This window comes from Moschus berezovskii, chromosome 24, assembly GCF_049115385.1.
Source record: "Moschus berezovskii isolate FMDL1 chromosome 24, NW_MosBer_1.0, whole genome shotgun sequence".
NCBI lineage: Eukaryota > Metazoa > Chordata > Mammalia > Artiodactyla > Moschidae > Moschus > Moschus berezovskii.
Genome location: NC_142483.1, coordinates 54,473,653 through 54,491,640, shown reverse-complemented (window position 1 = coordinate 54,491,640; position 17,988 = coordinate 54,473,653). Strand labels below are relative to the sequence as shown.

Genomic DNA, 17,988 nt, shown 5'->3' with positions numbered 1-17,988 from the left:
AAAATACTTTTATAAATTAGGAATTTACTTACTGCTATCTATTCTTTCCTTTATTTCGAAAGCCTTAACAAATTGCTTAATATTAATAGTAAAATGAAAAGTAAAATTTGCAGCTCTCATTTAAATTCATATCGTTGCTGTTTTATGGAGAAGGAGGAAGAAAATCGGTTTATTCAAGAAATGAGGTTAAACAGTGAAAATATTTTGGACTAAGTTTAGAATGCAAAGATGAATATTTGTTTCATCTGACATTCTATTTAGACCAGTGCACAAAACACACATGTAAACACACACGAACCTTCCCCTGTTCACCACTTCAGTGGAGTCATAAAGGAAAGAAAAAGGCGGTGTTTTCCATTACAAGTTCTCTCAGGTACTCTGCTTATTCTGAGGACCCATGCCTAATTCTGCTAAATTTTTATTTTTCATGTTTTTATTGTCATAATTTCCCCTTAGAGACCCTCTAGCACCCAAACTGAAATGGTCTCTCAGACTAAAAAGGTAATACACATTGCAGAAATTTTACCTAGGATTGTCTTGACACTGATTTCAGAATTTATGTTGTCAGTCTTAAAATGGAGCTAGACATGTAGTTGACTAGTCAACACTTACAATCTAATAGGAAAGATTTTATATATAGTTGTATACTTTATGTATTGATATTTTTCATTGTATTTATTTTAAAATCTTTAATTTGCTTGCCATATATAAAATTCATTGTTTGCTGCTAATAAAGTAAGCCTATTAGAGAAGATCTGGGAATAGAGTTTTTCTTAAATTGTTCATAAAGCCACCCACAAGAAACAAACTCCTTTAAAACATATTTCTTACTCTTTTTTTCTTCAGCCTAGCTTTTTTCTTTCTTAAATATTATCACTGCTTAATTTTAAGGTAAAATTTAAATTAAAAATAAGTTAAATTTAAAGCAAAATGAAGCCGGCCTTTCATTTTTAGCATTAAGCATTGAATGAATATTCTGATTATTAATTTTATCAGTCTAGTTTCCTGTTTTATATCATTGAAAAAAAGACAGACTGTCAGCAAATTGTTTAGGAATGTTTGGGAAACCATTTGCAAAAAGAAAACTGAAGCTTGGATTGCTTTCATTACACCAAAATAAAATCCAGACACATGCAGGATTAAAATGTAAAAATAAAATCATAAAGACAACAAAAGAAAACTTGGATGACTATCTTATTTTTGTGGTGAAGAAGCCTTGATTAAACATTATCCAAAATCTCAGAACCATACAGTTTAGAAAAGATGACTAAGCTTGACCACATAAAAATATAAAGCTTTTTATGATTAAAAACATAAGCATACACATACACACACTCTAACCAACTCACCAGACAGATGACAAGCTGGCAGTGGGGGGTAATAATTGAAACACATGGGACAGAAGTTTTCTATAATATACACACTAGCAGGTAACCAATAGGAAAACATCTGTAACCAGATCTTTTAAAGGGGCTAAGAACTAGAAAGAGACAAATGTACAGGATAAGAAATACAAATGCCCAACTCACACAGGAAGGTAGATGCTCTGCCATCATCATATTTAAAGAAATGTGAATGGAAAGAAGAGTGGAGACAGAGTTGAACAAAACAAAGCAGGATTTTACACGTTCTGTTTACATGCTCTTTAATATACTTCTATCGCTTCTATAACTTGCGTCTTTCCTCCCAGAACTGTTGCGTGGGTGCAATTTGTAATTATTATGTTACTAATAAATGCTTCTTGTCTTCTGCATTTTTGAATCATTTGCCTGTGGTTATTAAAAATGAAATCAGAAAAAGGTAAACAGGCTAACAAAATCAGTATGCTAAAAAAAATCAATATGCTAGATTTATTTATCACCTTTAATAAGAGATTTTAAGAGAAAGGAGTTTACAGAATTTTCAGATGTTTTCCTAAATTTCAAATGCCTTGTAAACTGTTCTCTAATGTCTGAGTGCCATTGATTATAGAATTAACTCAGGCCCCAAAAGCCTGATTCTTGTCGGATGTATATCAGCAGTGAAATCTGTGGATAAATTTGTGTTTTTCTCAGGTGAATGCTTGCGGTGCATGTTCTGGAATAATCTTGGTTGCATCCATTTTGCCATGAGCAAGCACAATTTGGGAATTTTCTACTTTAAAAAGGCTCTCCAGGAGAATGACAACGTCTGTGCCCAGCTCAGTGCAGGCAGCGCTGATCCAGGTAAGCCCGCGGCTGGGGGCCAGTTTGTGTTTCACTACTCAAGGAAAGCATGATTTCAGAGAGCAAGTATCTGGTTAAAATGCCCGTCATGTGTCCTTACATACATGATCCTACCCCAGAAATTGACTCCAGATTTTCAGTAGATATTGCTACTTTGTGTAGCAAGGTGTTAGGAATAATAATCAAAAAAGCTACATTCACTTTTTCATGGATTTGAAATACCAATAATCTCAATGTGGTAATGTTATAAAGCAAAGTATTTTCCTAAGATTTCTTAACTCTGCCAAACTAGGTTTTTTTTGGTTTGTGTTTGTTTTTTCTTTTAACTTCATTTTGGCTGCTCCAGGTCTGATTTGCAGCACTCAGGATCTTCTCCATTGCAGCATGAGGTATCTCTTTAGTTGAGGCATGCAGGATCTAGTTCCCTGACCAGGGATCAAACCCAGACCCCGCTAACTTGGGAGCGTGAGGTCTTAGCCACTAGACCACCAGGGAAGTCCCTAAAGTAGTTTTATTCTTCCCTTTTTTTTTTTTTCTTCAGGGGGTTTCATATGTGATACTGTTGGCAGCAACTGACAATCTTTAAGCAGATTTATGAAGTTTATTCCTTTATATTCTTAGTATATGGATCCTTGATCTGAAATCCTTAAAATCAGGCAATTGTGTTGCTTAAAGATTATTTAATTGATGAAAAATATATCCAAAAAATCACACATAGTCTCTCTCTGTCCTTTTTTTTTTGTCACACCACATGGCTTGTGGGATCTTAGTTCCTCGACCAGGGATCAAACCTGGGCCCCAACAGTGAAAGCGCCAAGTCCTAACCACTGCCAGGAATCCCTCCTCTTGTTTTATTACAGCTTATGAAAGAAAGGAGAAGAGGAAGGCAGAGGAGGAGATAGTTAGATAGCATCACCGCTTCAATAGATATGAATTTGAACAAACTCCAGGAGATAGTGAAGGCCAGGGAAGCCTAGCGTGCTGCAGTCCATGGGGTCACAAAGAGTCAGACACAACTTAGCGACTGAACAGCAACAATGAAAGTTAGAATAAGTGAATGAACACTAGTCATTGTGGGTATAGTAAATTTTTGTTTCCATAGTAAAGTTCCCTAAAACCCTAACATTAGCTGAATACTTCTGGTTAAGAAAATACATGATGATAAAATGACTGTGATGTGCTTAGTCACTCAGTCTTGCGTGGACTCTAGCCCACCAGGCTCCTCTGTCCATGGGATTCTCCAGGCAAGAATACTGGAGTAGCTTGCCACGTGCTCCTCCAGGGGATCTTCCCAACCCAGGGGTCAAACCCAGGGGTCAAACCCAGGTGTCCCGCATCGTCGGGGGATTCTTTACCATCTGAGCCACCAGGGAAGCCTGGCTGAACTGACAGTGAAAAGGAGGGGCGTCTTCTTGCAGGCGCCGAGTGTGGAGAGGGAGTGTAAGGCTCATTGGGGTGAGAGAGGGTCCTGTCTCTGCCTTTGCCTTCCTGGAACATGGTTGCCTGAGGAGCTGGCACATGGGAAGACACGTCTCTGGCTCCATGAGCACAGACAGCTGAGATGCCTCTGGAGGGTATTTGTTGGGTTGGGGGTGGAGATATCATCATGGCGGGGGGTGTTTACACCTTCAGATTGAGGATTGGGCTCCTCAGTGTCAGACAAGGCAGTGATTGAATACTCAGTGAAGAAATGTTTTCAGCAGAGCTGCTATTTTAAATCTAATGATTTGTTCTCATCTGCTTTTTATCATCAGGCAAAAAATTTTCAGGAAGACCTATGTGTACATTACTAACCAACAAGAGGTATGAGTTGCTGTATAACTGTGGGATTCAGCTGCTTCACATTGGAAGGCCGCTCGCTGCATTTGAGTGTCTGATTGAAGCGGTTCAGGTTTACCACGCAAACCCCCGGCTCTGGCTGCGGCTGGCTGAGTGCTGCATTGCTGCCAATAAGGGAGTGAGTCTCTATCTTTTTGAACCCCCACCCCCACTTGCTGCCCCCTCTGCTCGCTGACCCTCAGGGAATTTGTAAAGATAGTCTTCCGTTCCTTATCAGTTGGACAAAATTTAGTTTCGTGAAGTCGTGTTTTCACTTTCTGGCTCTTAGTAAAGAATGACCACATGTGTCGGCAGTCATGTTGAAAAGTTGAAGCCATTCAGAGGTCGTATCTGTTGCAGCGGTGGTCTGCTAGCTGCCAGGGCAGCGGCCACGCCGTCAGCTGGCGTGAAAGTGCTGTATGCACCCAGTGATTAAACGAGGACTGCTGATAACACGGCAAGTGTGGAAAGAACCGTGTTATGCTGTGTTTCCTCCAGCGCCCGCGGTTTACTTCTGATTCAGTAGATGTTGTGGAGTTAGTGGATTACCAGACGTTTTCTCTCTGACACGCGTCCATCCACAGTGGTTATGGGAAATAGACCAGTTTACACTAGCGTCCATGCCTAGATTATCGCCAAACAACAGGTGATGAAAGCCTTTTGAATCTCAAGTTGGGGAGGGGTAAGTGGGAGGTGGGGGAAGACAGGTCGTATCAGATTCACCAGCTGTCTGTACCACCCCGTCTCCTAGCCACCCCCGCCCTTGCTAGGCTCTAGGGGGTATGGCATCCAGAGGTTTTGCCTGGCATGTCTGCCATGGGGAGCAGCACTTCCTGAAAAGCAGCTACAGGAACTAAAGGGATTAAAGAGGTGTGTCTGCCTGGCAATTGTCACACTTGATACAAGCAATTTGATTTGAGTTTGCCGCCACTGGGGGAAGAGGTGAATGTTGTCTTTGAAATTCTTTAGTGGGTTATTTCATTGTACTTTTCCTTCCTATCAAGAGATAGCTTTCTTAATGGTTAATTGTTAAATTAACTGATAAACAATTCTAGGTATAATTTATTATGTTTTTTTTAAACAAAAGGGATCTCTAGAAATTGCTTTTTCTCTTCAATGAGATGAATTTAGTGTTGGAGACTCTAGTGAGGTTTAATTATTTTCTTTTAAAATGACTTATTTTTAGAAATATTGCTTTTAGGATTGTCTGTCTTCTATGGATTTCATAAGGTTTTTTTTTTCTCTACTGTTTTCTTCTAGAAAATTGTAAATTTGTAAATTTTTTTAAAATGGCAAAAACGATTTGGTTGTGGAAGCCTGGTGGATACCAGAACACTCATAATCCTGTGCTACTAACAGGAAATTTGCCGTAAATAATTATCTGTCTTTGCACTTGTCCTCCTCCTAGAACCTGAGGTAAAATCAGCCCCAAAATACTTTTGAGTAACATGAGAGAAGAAAATGCCAACAGGAGAAATTATGACCTCCAAATAAAATTGTGTAACGTGTCTTAACTTCCTTGGGACAGAAGGGCTGCTGGACAGTTTTTCTGTCCGAACATAAGCTCGCCTCTCAGTAAGCAGTAGCTCGGTGGCACCAGGGAGGCAGTTTTCTCCTCACTGTCCGTGCGTGTTGTTGCAGACACCTTTGGCAGCTGCAGGGTTCTTCTTTACCTGAGCAACATATACTATATACAAGAAAATATTTACTAAATAAAAAATATGGACTCAATTAGAGTATTTAAGAGAAGACTACTTAAATCACCAATACCATTGACTCTCCTGGATATGTGCCATTTATTTTTCTGAGTTCTGAAAATTACTTCTTGAGTGTGGTTCCTGCCAAGCCACTATAAAATTATGAGTATTTTAATCACATCATATTTTCCATTAAGGCTATTCTGGCACACGCTCTGACTGTTACTGTCCTATTGAACCTGTGGTCTGTTTTGTGGATTTTTAGTCCCATCCAGATCTAGCCGTCTGATCAGCTTCTACAGCCTTAAGGATCAGGGAAGAGACTATGGGCAAGCTGTTGAAAGTTTATCACCCCTGCCAGGAAAACAGGTCAAAGAGAAGGCCTTCTAATCGTGGTTCGGAACATCTACCCTTTCTTTATTTTTCACTAGTATTCTGTAGCTGCCTCCTCAATAAAAAAAAATTAGTTCCAGTCACTCAGGCACTTTTATTGTATTTTTTGTATGTCATGTAATTCTTTTTTTTTTTCATGTAATTCTTTCTAAAATGAACATACATGTAAATCCTTGCTTTGTTAAAAGTCACACGTATATGGAGGTAGAACCATGAGAAAGTTGTATTAGGGAGCAAGAAGTAACAGCACAGAAAAGACGTGTTGAGAGGTGGACTTTTTGCAGGGCAGAAGTTTATCTCTGCAAGTTCATGTGAGTTGCCTCCAGTTTGTCCCTATGTACGAGAATCTGCAGGACTTTATAAAATGCAGGTAAATCAGAGACTTAGCATGAACGGGGGGACGATGAAGGAAGTTGGCACCACCAAGCTCCTGTATTGAGATTGTATATCATAGTGAAGTATCCTAAAATATTTCTGTATGTGCTGGTAGCTTTTACTCTTTTCAGTTTAATGTTTCCAGGGCTGTAGGATTTTAATTTCCTGGAAGGTAAGAATCGTGCCTGTGATAAATTTTGACATATGTAGCTTGTTTGTGTATGTTTTTAACACTGTGATTAATACTTGCAGTTAAGAAGGGAGAGATGTGTGTTTTAGGAAGTGGAACTGCTTCCCTTCTCTCATTCACTGTGATTCTGTGGCTCTTAACTTTCTTTAAGAAAGAAAATGCCCGAAGTGCCCGTCATATCCAGCACGGTGCCTAGGGCACAGACTGGCCCAAATAAATCGTTCTGAATAAGCACTTGAGTCATTCTTTTCTATTTTAATATTCGTTTCCATTATAGTTTTTCATGGGATAGTGAATATAGCTCTGTCTGCTGAACGGTAGCACCTTATTGTTACTGAGTTGCTCTTGCTTTGCTGTTTTGCCTCAGGTTTATCTCGGCGCTTATACTGATGAAGTGTGGTGTATGTCACCGACTTTTAGCCTCATGTACTCTTTTCAGTACCAAACATTTATCACCCAAAACTCCACACAGATGGATCTTAAGAAGGTTCTTAGAGTAATTGCGAAAGGTCCTGGGTTATTTTTCATACCTCATCTTACAGTTCCATTAAATTAATTAGAAATGATTTGTGTTTTGTAGACTTCTGAACAAGAAACAAAAGGTCTTCCAAGTAAAAAAGGAATTGTACAGTCTATTGTTGGTCAAGGCTATCATCGTAAAATAGTTCTGGCATCACAGTCAATCCAGAATACTGTTTATAAGTAAGTATTTTGCAAAGAGAAACTATTTATGTTTAATACTATTTCATAATAGTGTTATTTATTTTAAAATGTGGTTGGAAACTCATAGGAGGAGCCACTTTGTCACTAGATTTTATTGCTGCTTCAACAAATAGACTGCTATACACAGGTCAGCAGCGAATGTTATTTCAAACACGATGTTGGTTTATTATATCCATGGGTGTTGAGGTTGTTGCCCTAAGAAACCCTGGTCTATTCAGTGCCATTATCCAGAATGTCCAGAAGAGGGCATCTTGTTGTTTCCTTTTTATATAGTTTATCATTGATGCTTTTCATTTAGTTATTATTTTCTCATAGTCCCAAAAGCTAATTCCTTAGGACTAGGAGAAAAAAGTACTATTACATATATCAACAAAAGTAATATAAAGCTGTCTCGTTTAGAACAGCTTTTCAGTTGAGCAACTTTTAAATATGAACATCTTTATCTCTTACAAAGATTCCAATTGGAGTTGCCACTATTTCTAAAGTAGTAGGCTTTGTAAAAACATTTCTACTTTTCTCTTCTGTCCAAAGTAAAATTGTTCACTGCCATTTAAAAGTTTTCCCAAAGTTTCAAAAACGTATCTGGCACACAATGTTTTGCTCTTTATTTCAACAGTAATACAGATTTCTTTCAAAGATAAGTTAAAGCATCACTTCCCTACCATTTTAAAATTGTTACTCCTTTTCACTTTTTTCTTCTTAATAAACCTGATTCAGCTTGATATATAAAGCCAACAGAAAATTATATAAAATCTCAACAAAGTTATAAGACCTATAACATTACTTTTTCAAAAGGTAACTGTAAGATATTTTCAAAAGCTAACATCAAGCAAAACAAAGCTCAGATGTGAAAATCTACTTTTGCCCTTCTTTCCCATTCTGATTGTGTCTGTCCTGGCCTTCACTGCAGTTTTTACTGTCTGTAACTCCTTTGTTAGATTAACACTGACATTGCAGGTGTCCGTCAGGTTGTCCCTGAGGTCCCACTCCAGTAGAAACAGCGTGGTGTATAATGTGTGTACTTACAGTCTTCTGTTTATGCTGTTTCCATTTTATACATTACTGCACTGGGCTATTGCTTTGTTGCACTTTGCAGATGTTGCTTTTTTTTTTTCCTTAGAAATTGAAAGTTTGTTACAGCCCTGAATGGAGCAAGTCTGTTGGCGCCATTTTTCCAATAATAGCTATTCACTTTGTAATCTCTGTGTCACATTTTGGTAATTCTTGGCACTTTCTCAAACTTTTTCATCATTATTTGTTATGGTGATCAGTAATCATCGATGGTACTGTTGCAAGAAGATTTTGACTCACTAAAGGGTCATGAGTAGTTAGCATTTAACAATATTTCTTAAGATACATACATTGGGTTTTTTTTTAGACATGATGTTGTTCCAAACTTAATAGACCACAGCATAGTGTAGGCATTCCTTATATATCCAGTGGGAAACCAAAAAATTTGTGTGACTTATTTTATTGTGATACTGTCTTTATTGTGGTGGTCTGGACCCGAACCCATGATGTTCCCAAGGTATGCCTGTATGATATTTAGGCTTTGGATTCCTTAGCATTCTCTTATAACTCCTTGTATTACCATTTCTATCTGTCCTAGGGCAAAGCCTTTATTATTTAGTTACATTGGTTTTATTCCTGGTAATAGGGAAGTCTTATTTATGGTTGTCATTTTGTTAGCTGACTTGGGTTTGTTATTTTCAGTGATGGACAGTCTTCAGCCATTCCTGTAGCCAGTATGGAGTTTGCAGCCATTTGTCTCCGAAACGCCTTGCTGCTGTTACCTGAAGACCAGCAAGATCCGAAGCAGGAAAATGGATCTAAAAACAGTAATCAGCTAGGTGGCAACGCGGAGAGCAGTGAAAGCAGTGATGCTTGCAGGTATTCCGACCGCTTTGACCTCCCTCGGTCAAGTCTGCGGGGCTTCTGTCCAGTAGATAAGTTCCTAAAATCTGCAGCCAGAATTTGCGAAGTTTTCTGTTTTGAGTAATAGGAAGTATGAATGTGTAAGTATTTCTGGGAAATTCCCTGGCGGTCTAGTGGATTCCACGCTTTCACTGCTGGGGCCTGGGTTTAGTCCATGGTTAGGGAACTAAGATCCTGCAAGCCACACAGCGTGGCCAAAGATATATGTGTGTGTGTGTATATATATATTTTTTTCTTTTTCTACAAGAGAAAAATAAGGTGAAGACTAAGTGAGAGAATCTTGAAAGAGAAAAGTAGAAAGTAAGCTTTTCGCTGCCATGAGGAATCATTGCAAGAAATCCTGTTGCTGTCAGAGGTGGCTTTTTTAAAAAACCTTTATTAAAATAAATACTTAAATCCCTAAAACTTCTCTTTTTTTTTATTATTTTCTGACTTTTCTTTTAACATACTGTAAACCACTGACCTTCAGGATATTTCTGTATATTTCTAATTTTCTACATTAAATGAAATATTATGCCAATCTATGGAAATTGGGGGGCTTCCCAGGTGACTCAGTGGTAAAGAATCAACACAAGTTCAATCCCTGGATTGGGAAGATCCCCTGGAGTAGAGAATGGCTACCCACTCCAGTATTCTTGCCTGGAGGGTTCCAAGGACACAGAAGCATGGAGAGCTACATTCCACAGGGTTGCAGAGTCAGACACGGCTGAGTGACTAAGCACCGAGTGCACAGAAACCAGGAGAATCTTCCTCATAATGGAACAAGCACTATTATATGTAAAGAGCTCCTTTTACATGTGGCTCCTTTAAACTCGAGTCTTCCATCTCAGCATCTTTTCTAAGATGCTAAAAATGCAACGTTTATTATGGAAAATTTGGAACAAAAGTTGTGGAATTGTTTTCCCTCCATCAAGGGGTTATGCTTTACTATAGTTGGTAAAAGACAACTAGAAGAATGAGAAATTTCTGAAAATACTGGAATGGTTTTCTTTTTATAGTAGAGATATTGTTTTCTGTTACAGATTTTTTAAAGTGGTAGGGAAAAGAAGCTAATACATGGTATAGCTTTTTTTTTTTTAAAAAATTTCCTGGCTGCACTGTGGAGCATGTGGGATCCCAGTTCCCCAGCCAGGGATCAAACCTGTGTCCCCTGCATTGGAAACACGGAGTCTTAACCACTGGACCACCAGAAAAGTCCCTATGCTACAGCTTTAACATGTTAGTGATACTGCATGACTAAGTGTTTTTCAGTTTGATTCTTGCACACTTGTTTCATAAAAAATTCCATGAGAGTGGGGATAGGGAGATGAAACTTTATCAATATATTTGATTACTTGTGCTCTTCATAATTAGGACTCTATCTTTATTTTAGCAGTAAAAGCCACGATGGAGACAAATGCATTCCAGCTCCACCTTCTTCCCCGTTGAGAAAACAGGAGTTAGAAAACTTAAAGTGAGTATCTAAACAAAATTAGCATCGCATTGGTCCTTTATTTTGTTAATATTATGAATTGCATTGATTAAGTGTCAGATATTAAACCAACCTTTCAATCTTGTGATTTAACCCTACTGGGCAGGATGTATTACCTTTTCAATTGGATTGAATCTTTTATGAGGAGTGTTTGCTCCCATGCTCACAAGGAAAGGTGGTCCATGCTTTTCATTCCTGTAGATGTCTTGTTTAGGTTTTAGTTTCAGGGTTATACTGAACCTATGAATGAGTTGGGAAGCGCTTCCTCTGTTTTCTGAGAGAGTTTATCTAATATAGGTGTTACTCCTTCCTCAGATGATTGATAGAATTCACCAGTAAAACCGTCTGGGCTAGGGTCTTTGTGGGAAAGTTTCAGTAGTGAATTTAAGTTCTTCAGTAGTTAAGTGCTATTCAGATTTTCTGTTTTCATCTCTGTCAGTTTGGGTAAGTTATATTATTGCCCATGCAGATTTATAAACCCCATTATATTTGCTTTGAACAGTCATGTATATGTTAAAAGAAACAGAACAGTCTTTTATGTCTCACTACATGAGTACCATTTCCTGATGATTCTAATTTTTATGTAAAATCATTTCCCTTCAATCTGAAGATCTCCCATCATAGTTTTTCCTAAGGTTTTATGTTGGTTTTTTTCCTTTTTAAATCTAAAATTGTCTTCATTTCATCTTCATTCTTGGAGGATGTTTTCATTGAATAAAAGTACTTTAGATCTTGTTCTTGTTTTCAGTCAGCTTTTTCAAGACGTCACTGCATTATCTTCTGGCCTCCAGTGTCTGATCTCAGCCGTTGTTATAGGTGCCATTTTTCTGTCAACATGGATTGTCTGTGTTTCATTCAGCAGTTAGACTATGATGAGTCTGAGTGGGGTTTTCTTTGTTTTTAACCTCCCTTGGTGTTAACTGACCTTCTTAAATCTATAAATTTATCTTTCAACAAATTTGAGATATTTTTGACCATCGTCTTTTCATGTTTTGGAAATAGGATTAATGGTTCAGCATCTCTTTAAGAATGATTTCAATAATAGGACTGCAAATTAAAATGGAAAGAAAGAGCCATCATTGCTTATGTTTTCACCTACTAAGTTGCAAAAAGTGACAAGAGTACAGTTGAGACATTTATATATTGCAGGTAGCATTGTAAATTTTTGGAAAGCATTTCATTTAATCACATTCTCTTCAGCAAACATTAGTGCTAATCTGGTGCTAGCTGCAGGAGAATCAGAGGTAAAAGAAAAGGCCCTGCTCTTAGAAGCAGATGGCAAACACTTAGGAGAAAATGGTATTACTTAGTAGGCTAGTTACCAGGTGGTGAGATTTGGGGTCCTTTCTTCCTGTGATAATTTGATAACCCTAATAAGTGGGGAATGACTTCACTTTAAACTTTTACATTTCTTTCAATCGAAGGTGCTCAATCTGATGCCACAGTTTATTGATCACCTATATTACTTTTACTGTGAACCTCCTGTTGGTAGGATTTACTGTTTTATTAAGGAAATTGATCTTTATCATTTGTCTTATAACACTGTTTCTGGTATTTAGTTATAAAACAGAGTTTCATTTATTAAGTATCGTATTTATCAATCTTTACTTTTTTCCCCCATTTTGTGTGGTGGTAGAAAGTCCTTCTTGCCTCTAAGATTTAAAGAATAATTTAGCCACATTTTCTAGTACTCTTTGTTACACTGTCACAACCACCAATCTAAATTTTTGTTTCATCTAGAATTTATTTTATATAAGCTTAATAATGTAAGGTTCTCTCCATGTTTCATGTAATTTTACATAGTACATTGATTAATTTCATTTACCTTTCCAAATAAAGCTTTGGACAGACCTATAAAATGCTAAGATTTGTGTCTAAATAGTTTACAGTTACATTTTTATAAAATAATGCATATGTGTGTCTGCATGTGTGTCTGGAGGGGTCTATGTCAGAACCTTCTTAGTGGTGGGATAACTGATGATTTTTATTTTGTTACTGGAATATTTGTGTCTTCCAACTTTTAAAACATGAAGCTACTCCATTAATCTTAATGAATCTCTTTGGAGGAAAGACTGGCCATGTTCCCTTTTCTGGTCATGTATCATCAGATCAGTGATGGCATGGCATCGCTGTCAGTGAGCTTAGGGCTCCAGGCACCCTGTTCAACAAAGCAGCAGTTGTTTTTTTTTTTTGTCTGCATTGGGTCTTTGTTGCTGCCCGTGGGCCTTCCCTGGTTGCAGCGAGCAGAGACTATGTACTAGTTGTGGTGTCTGGGCTTCTCTTGTGGAGCAGAGGCTCAGTAGTTGTGGCGGACAAGCCTAATCGCCCAGACCAGGGATCGAACCCATGTTCCCTGCCTTAGCAGGCAGATTCGTAATCACTGAACCACCAAGGAAGTCCAAACAGCAGCTTTTTATCTCTTTATTCTGTCAAATTCCCACTTTGCTGTAATATAACCTCTCTTTCCTGGGCTATATATATGTGTAAATTCCCACTGCATCTTATTTTTGGGAAGAAAGCATTAATCTTCTGATTATATGAGGAAAATCTAAACTCTCAAATTTAGTTAGAAATGAGTTGGTCATTTAAGGTTTTACAGCAGCGGTTTTGGTTTTTTTTTTAACTTAAAGGTAATTAAATGTTTTTCTCCAAAGTTGTATTTAAATTTTCTTGAATTATTTCTTGTATGAGTCAGAAGATAGCAAGAAAATAAAAAATACTTTGACAAATTATTAGTGAAACTGACAAAATACACAAAAGAATATAGCTATGGAGTGAAATAAAATGAAATTTTAAAAAAAATTCCAACCATATAGCTAAAATAAACTCACTATATTGGATTTCTGTCCTGAGTGGAAATGTGAAAAAGCAAAGCAAATTAAGTAAAGCTAGTCTAGGTTTGGTATAAAGTGAGCTGATGTAAAGGGGTGGATTGTAAATTTCAGTCAAGGCTGTATTTGGGAAAATGCTTTAAATTTGCCCCAAAAAATGTACAGTTTTTTCCCCCAGTATGCCTACTGTTTTCTAGAGATGTATCTGTTTATGGAGCCCCCCACATTTCGTGTTTACCTCAGGGTTCCTCTGTCTTTGATAGGTTGCTTTGCAGGGTAAAGAATCCAAGAAGGGAGAGGCTCGGCAGTGTAAAGTGAATCTCGGCTAGTCTCCGCCGTCTTTGCTCTCCGGTGGGCGGCGGCTGACCAGCGTCCTCTGTGTCCTTCCAGTGGGATTTCTCATTACCGTCCCAGCATGCGTATATATATATATATATGGATGGATGGATGGATGGATTTTTACACTACAGCCGTAGCCTTCCACACTGCTCTGTACCTTACTTTTCGCATTGGACAGGGCGTCTGTAGCTCTGTTTACAGAGCTCGGTTTCATTCTTTCTAATGGGTGCATACAGTTGCATTATATGGATATGACAATCTATTTAACGTTGATTTGTATTTGGTTATAATGTTATCAGTCTTTGCTGTTATAAATAATGCTGCGGTGACTCTCATTGTACACAGTTAAGGGGAATCCTTAATGGTGAAGGTATTTGCAGCAATATTTAAGTTGGATTTAATTTTTACAAGTTTATTTGAATGAGTGCTAATCTTAGGGTCGCTTTATGTGTGCATGTAATTTAAGACGTTTCTGATTCCACACTGGTTGAACAGCTACAGAGTTGCGTGATTTAAATTTACCTTCTGTAAGTGGTACTAAAAAAGAAAAGAGTATGTGCAGGGTGGCGTTCATCCTCTCCGAGAGTGTTGTGCCTTTCACAACTGTTTGCTTTCCACACATTCTAGCAGGAGGATTGGTGGTTTTCAGAGAAAAAAAGATTCCTTCCCTATTTTTGTAGAAAGGGACAGAGGGTCTCCATAGGGAATTCCATCATCATAAAGTGAAGGAAGATGGGTTTGCTGGTACATACTAACCTTTTTTTCTTATGGAGCAGATGGGAGAAGGGAAATGGAACAAGATGGAAGGAGCCTTAGGGTAGATTTATAAAAAGAACCGCTGGACAGGACAGTAGTAACCGTAATGTGGAGACAAATGGTGTGGGGGAAGGAGTCGTAAAAGATTTGTGTCGTAATTTTCAAAGCTGTAAAAGCTCCCACCATAGTTAGGTGTGTTAGAGAGCAGTTCTGTGGCAGGAGCCAGCTGTCTTCTGCAGAAAGGAGGAGCCTGAGCACACTGGTTCTCCGTTGAGATCCTGAAATTGTCAGAGATTTTTATCTGTTTCTGACCTGAATTCATTTATGTGATTGGGAACCTGTATGAGGAGTGCATAGTTTAGTTTTTATGGACTATTATATTTGACCCCTCTGTGCTCTAATACCCAAGACACCAATGCAAAACCTCATTTCCTCTTTTCCAGCATAACTAATATGCAGTAAATTATCATGACTGTTCTAATGACCACTTCTTACTGTATGGATTCAGACAGAGCTTCTTGACTACTTTCCTTTTTTTATTTTTTTTTTCATTTGTACATGAATGAAGATGGTTCCCAAAAAAATCATTCTGACCAAGTTACAGGTATGTTTTCAGAAGGCATAGGATACCTGAAGCAATTGTGAGATTCTGTATTAAAATCAAGGTAGCTTTCAGAAAAATATATTCTCAAAATGAAAACAGAAATTTGTCCTCCAAGCAGGAAAAAGTCTCAGAAATTAATAGTTTAATCATGAGGCTTGGATGAATTTAGAGATAGTGATACATTGGGTCAAGAAGGCATGTATGTAATGGCACTGTAAGAATATTCCTTTATTCCCTGAACCACTCAAAGCAAAGCCATTGGTTTCATACGGTTAAGAAAACACATGCGCAAACACTCAGTCTCACTCCAGTCTTGACTTAAATAAATGCTGTGACATATTTAAATGATGAAAGGTGATTCTATTTCTCAGTTTTTGTCGGAGAGAAATGAAAATTTGTCCACGTAAGAATTTTAAAGCAGCTTTACTTTTGATAGACAAAAAATAGAAATAGCCTAGGCATGTATCAGTGGGAGACTGGCTTAACTAAATTGCCGGCTAGGAATTCCCTAGTGGTCTGGTGGTTGGGACTCCAAGATTCCATTGCAAGGGGCAAGTGTGTGATCCCTGGTCGGGGAACTAAGATCCCACATGCCACTCAGTGCAACCAAAAATTCTTTTTAACAAAAATAGGGACTTCCCTGGTGGTCCAATGGCTAAGACTCCATGCTCCCAATGCAAGGGGCCTGAGGTTGAGTCCCTGGTCAGGAGACTAGGTCCTGTATGCCGAAAGTAAAGATCCCACATGCCCCAGGTAAGATCGAGTGAAGCCAAATTAATTGTTTTTTAATTTTAAGAAATAAATTACAGGCTACTCTGTATATTGGAATACTACTCAGCTGTAAAAAGGAACAAGCTGCTGATGCACTAGTCAACATGATGCAAATCTCAAAACATTTTGTTTCTTCTTTTACTCGGTGTCAGGTCCATACTGTATGATTCTGTTTATACCACTTGTACAACAGGCAGAAGCTGTATAACTTACGTTCATAGAAATGAGAATGGTGTTTGGGGAATCTTTCTGGGGTGCAAGAAATATTCTGTATCTTAATTAGACTGGCAGTTACATGTACATGTTCAAACTTACCAAACTCTACATTTAAGATGATATAAAAATCATACCTAACTTTAAATGGTTTAAGAAATATTGAAAATTTTCAAAATTCATATAACTCTGAATATATTCTTTCCGTTCCATTCCGTCGCTCAGTGGTGTCCAACTCTTTGCGAACCCGTGGACTATAGCCTAACCAGGCTTCTCTGTCCATGGGATTCTCCAGGCAAGAATACTGGAGTAGGTTACCGTTTCTTTTTCCAGGGGGTCTTCCCGACCCAGGGATCGAACCCGGGTCTCCCGCATTGGAGGCAGACGTCTTTGGGGAAATACAGTTAATTATTAATGATTCATAAATGGTCAGTTTCTCTGACATATCACTCATAGGGTGACATGTGGAAAACTTGGTGTTTTAACAGCAACAAAAAACTCTCCATGTATTTTATGTATTCCTTAGACCCTGAAGCCTCAGTATCTAGAATCACAGTCACTCATCACTGGGCCCTGAGCGCATGGGCCATGGCTGGTGAAAGGTACATAGTTCAGATGTATGATACACACTGATTTCAAAACTTCTAAAACTGTAATATATGTCAGTAATGTTTTATATTGATTATGTTGAAATGACATTTTAGATATTTAGGTTAATTTTAAAATGTTGAAATTAATTCCACCATTGTTTTTTGTTTTTTTTTAATGTGTCTACTAGAAAATATAAAATTACAGTCATGGCCCCGATTATATTTCTCTTGGACAGTGCTGCCTCTAAGGTTTTAGAACCATTTGAAGTGTTTATATTTTTTGATACGTGGTTTTTACCAGTGTGTGATAGTGTTCCTATGCCAGTTTTCTCACATGCCACAAAATTTAGCCGAGTGTCTCATCAGAAGAATTCATCTTTAGTGTTGTATGAAAGGAGAGAAGGTTAGCACTCCCCTTGACAAGGATGGAAGAGGCTCTCGGGCCTGACAACACGCATACAGTTAGGGCATTGCCATCTACTTCGTGGCATCTAACCGCTGTTTTTAAGAAAAGAAAAATTAAAAAAATAATAAATAAATAAAAAAGAAAAATTCATCTTTAAAAGGCTTAACTCCCAAATGACTATTATAGTGCAAAAACACGTAGAGGGTTGATATTTTGGCCATATGTTTTGATTTAAATATTAATGTTGCCACGTGCAATTGGGAGATAATGATACACACTATACACACCTAATATAAGGGTTAACTTTTTACACTATATACACCTAATATACGGGTTGACTTTTTTTAAGTCAAACATTTATTGACTGTCACTGACAAATTGGCTTAGCAGTAAAGAATCTGCCTGCAGTGCAGGAGTCAAGGGTTAGGGTCTTCCCTGGGTCACGAAGATCCTCTGAAGAAGGAAATAGCAACCCACTCCACTATTCTTGCGTGGAGAATCCCATGGATGGGGGAGCCTGGGAGGCTATAGTTCATGGGGTTGCAGGGAGTCGGACAGGAGTTAGCAACTGAACAACAAAATAACTGATAACATATTTTTAAAACAGCTGTATTGAGATATAATCCACATACCACACAATTCACCCGTGTAGTGTACCATCCCGTGATTGTT

At 38.0% G+C, this 17,988-nt stretch overlaps 1 protein-coding gene and 1 non-coding gene across 3 annotated transcripts in view; both read left to right on the top strand.

Moving 5' to 3' along the window:
* Window positions 1-17,988, top strand: part of CNOT10 (CCR4-NOT transcription complex subunit 10) — a 62,994-nt gene that overhangs the window by 25,594 nt on the left and 19,412 nt on the right. For both annotated transcript variants that reach the window (XM_055414740.2, XM_055414739.2), the window contains exons 9-13: window positions 2,055-2,204; window positions 3,959-4,161; window positions 7,258-7,379; window positions 9,114-9,290; window positions 10,708-10,788. In XM_055414740.2, the coding sequence (XP_055270715.1) occupies window positions 2,055-2,204; window positions 3,959-4,161; window positions 7,258-7,379; window positions 9,114-9,290; window positions 10,708-10,788 (733 nt within the window). The remainder of the gene's footprint in view (window positions 1-2,054; window positions 2,205-3,958; window positions 4,162-7,257; window positions 7,380-9,113; window positions 9,291-10,707; window positions 10,789-17,988) is intronic.
* LOC129548251 (U6atac minor spliceosomal RNA) lies at window positions 17,292-17,417 on the top strand. Its single transcript, XR_008684328.1, has one exon. It is a non-coding gene; the product is annotated as a U6atac minor spliceosomal RNA (small nuclear RNA).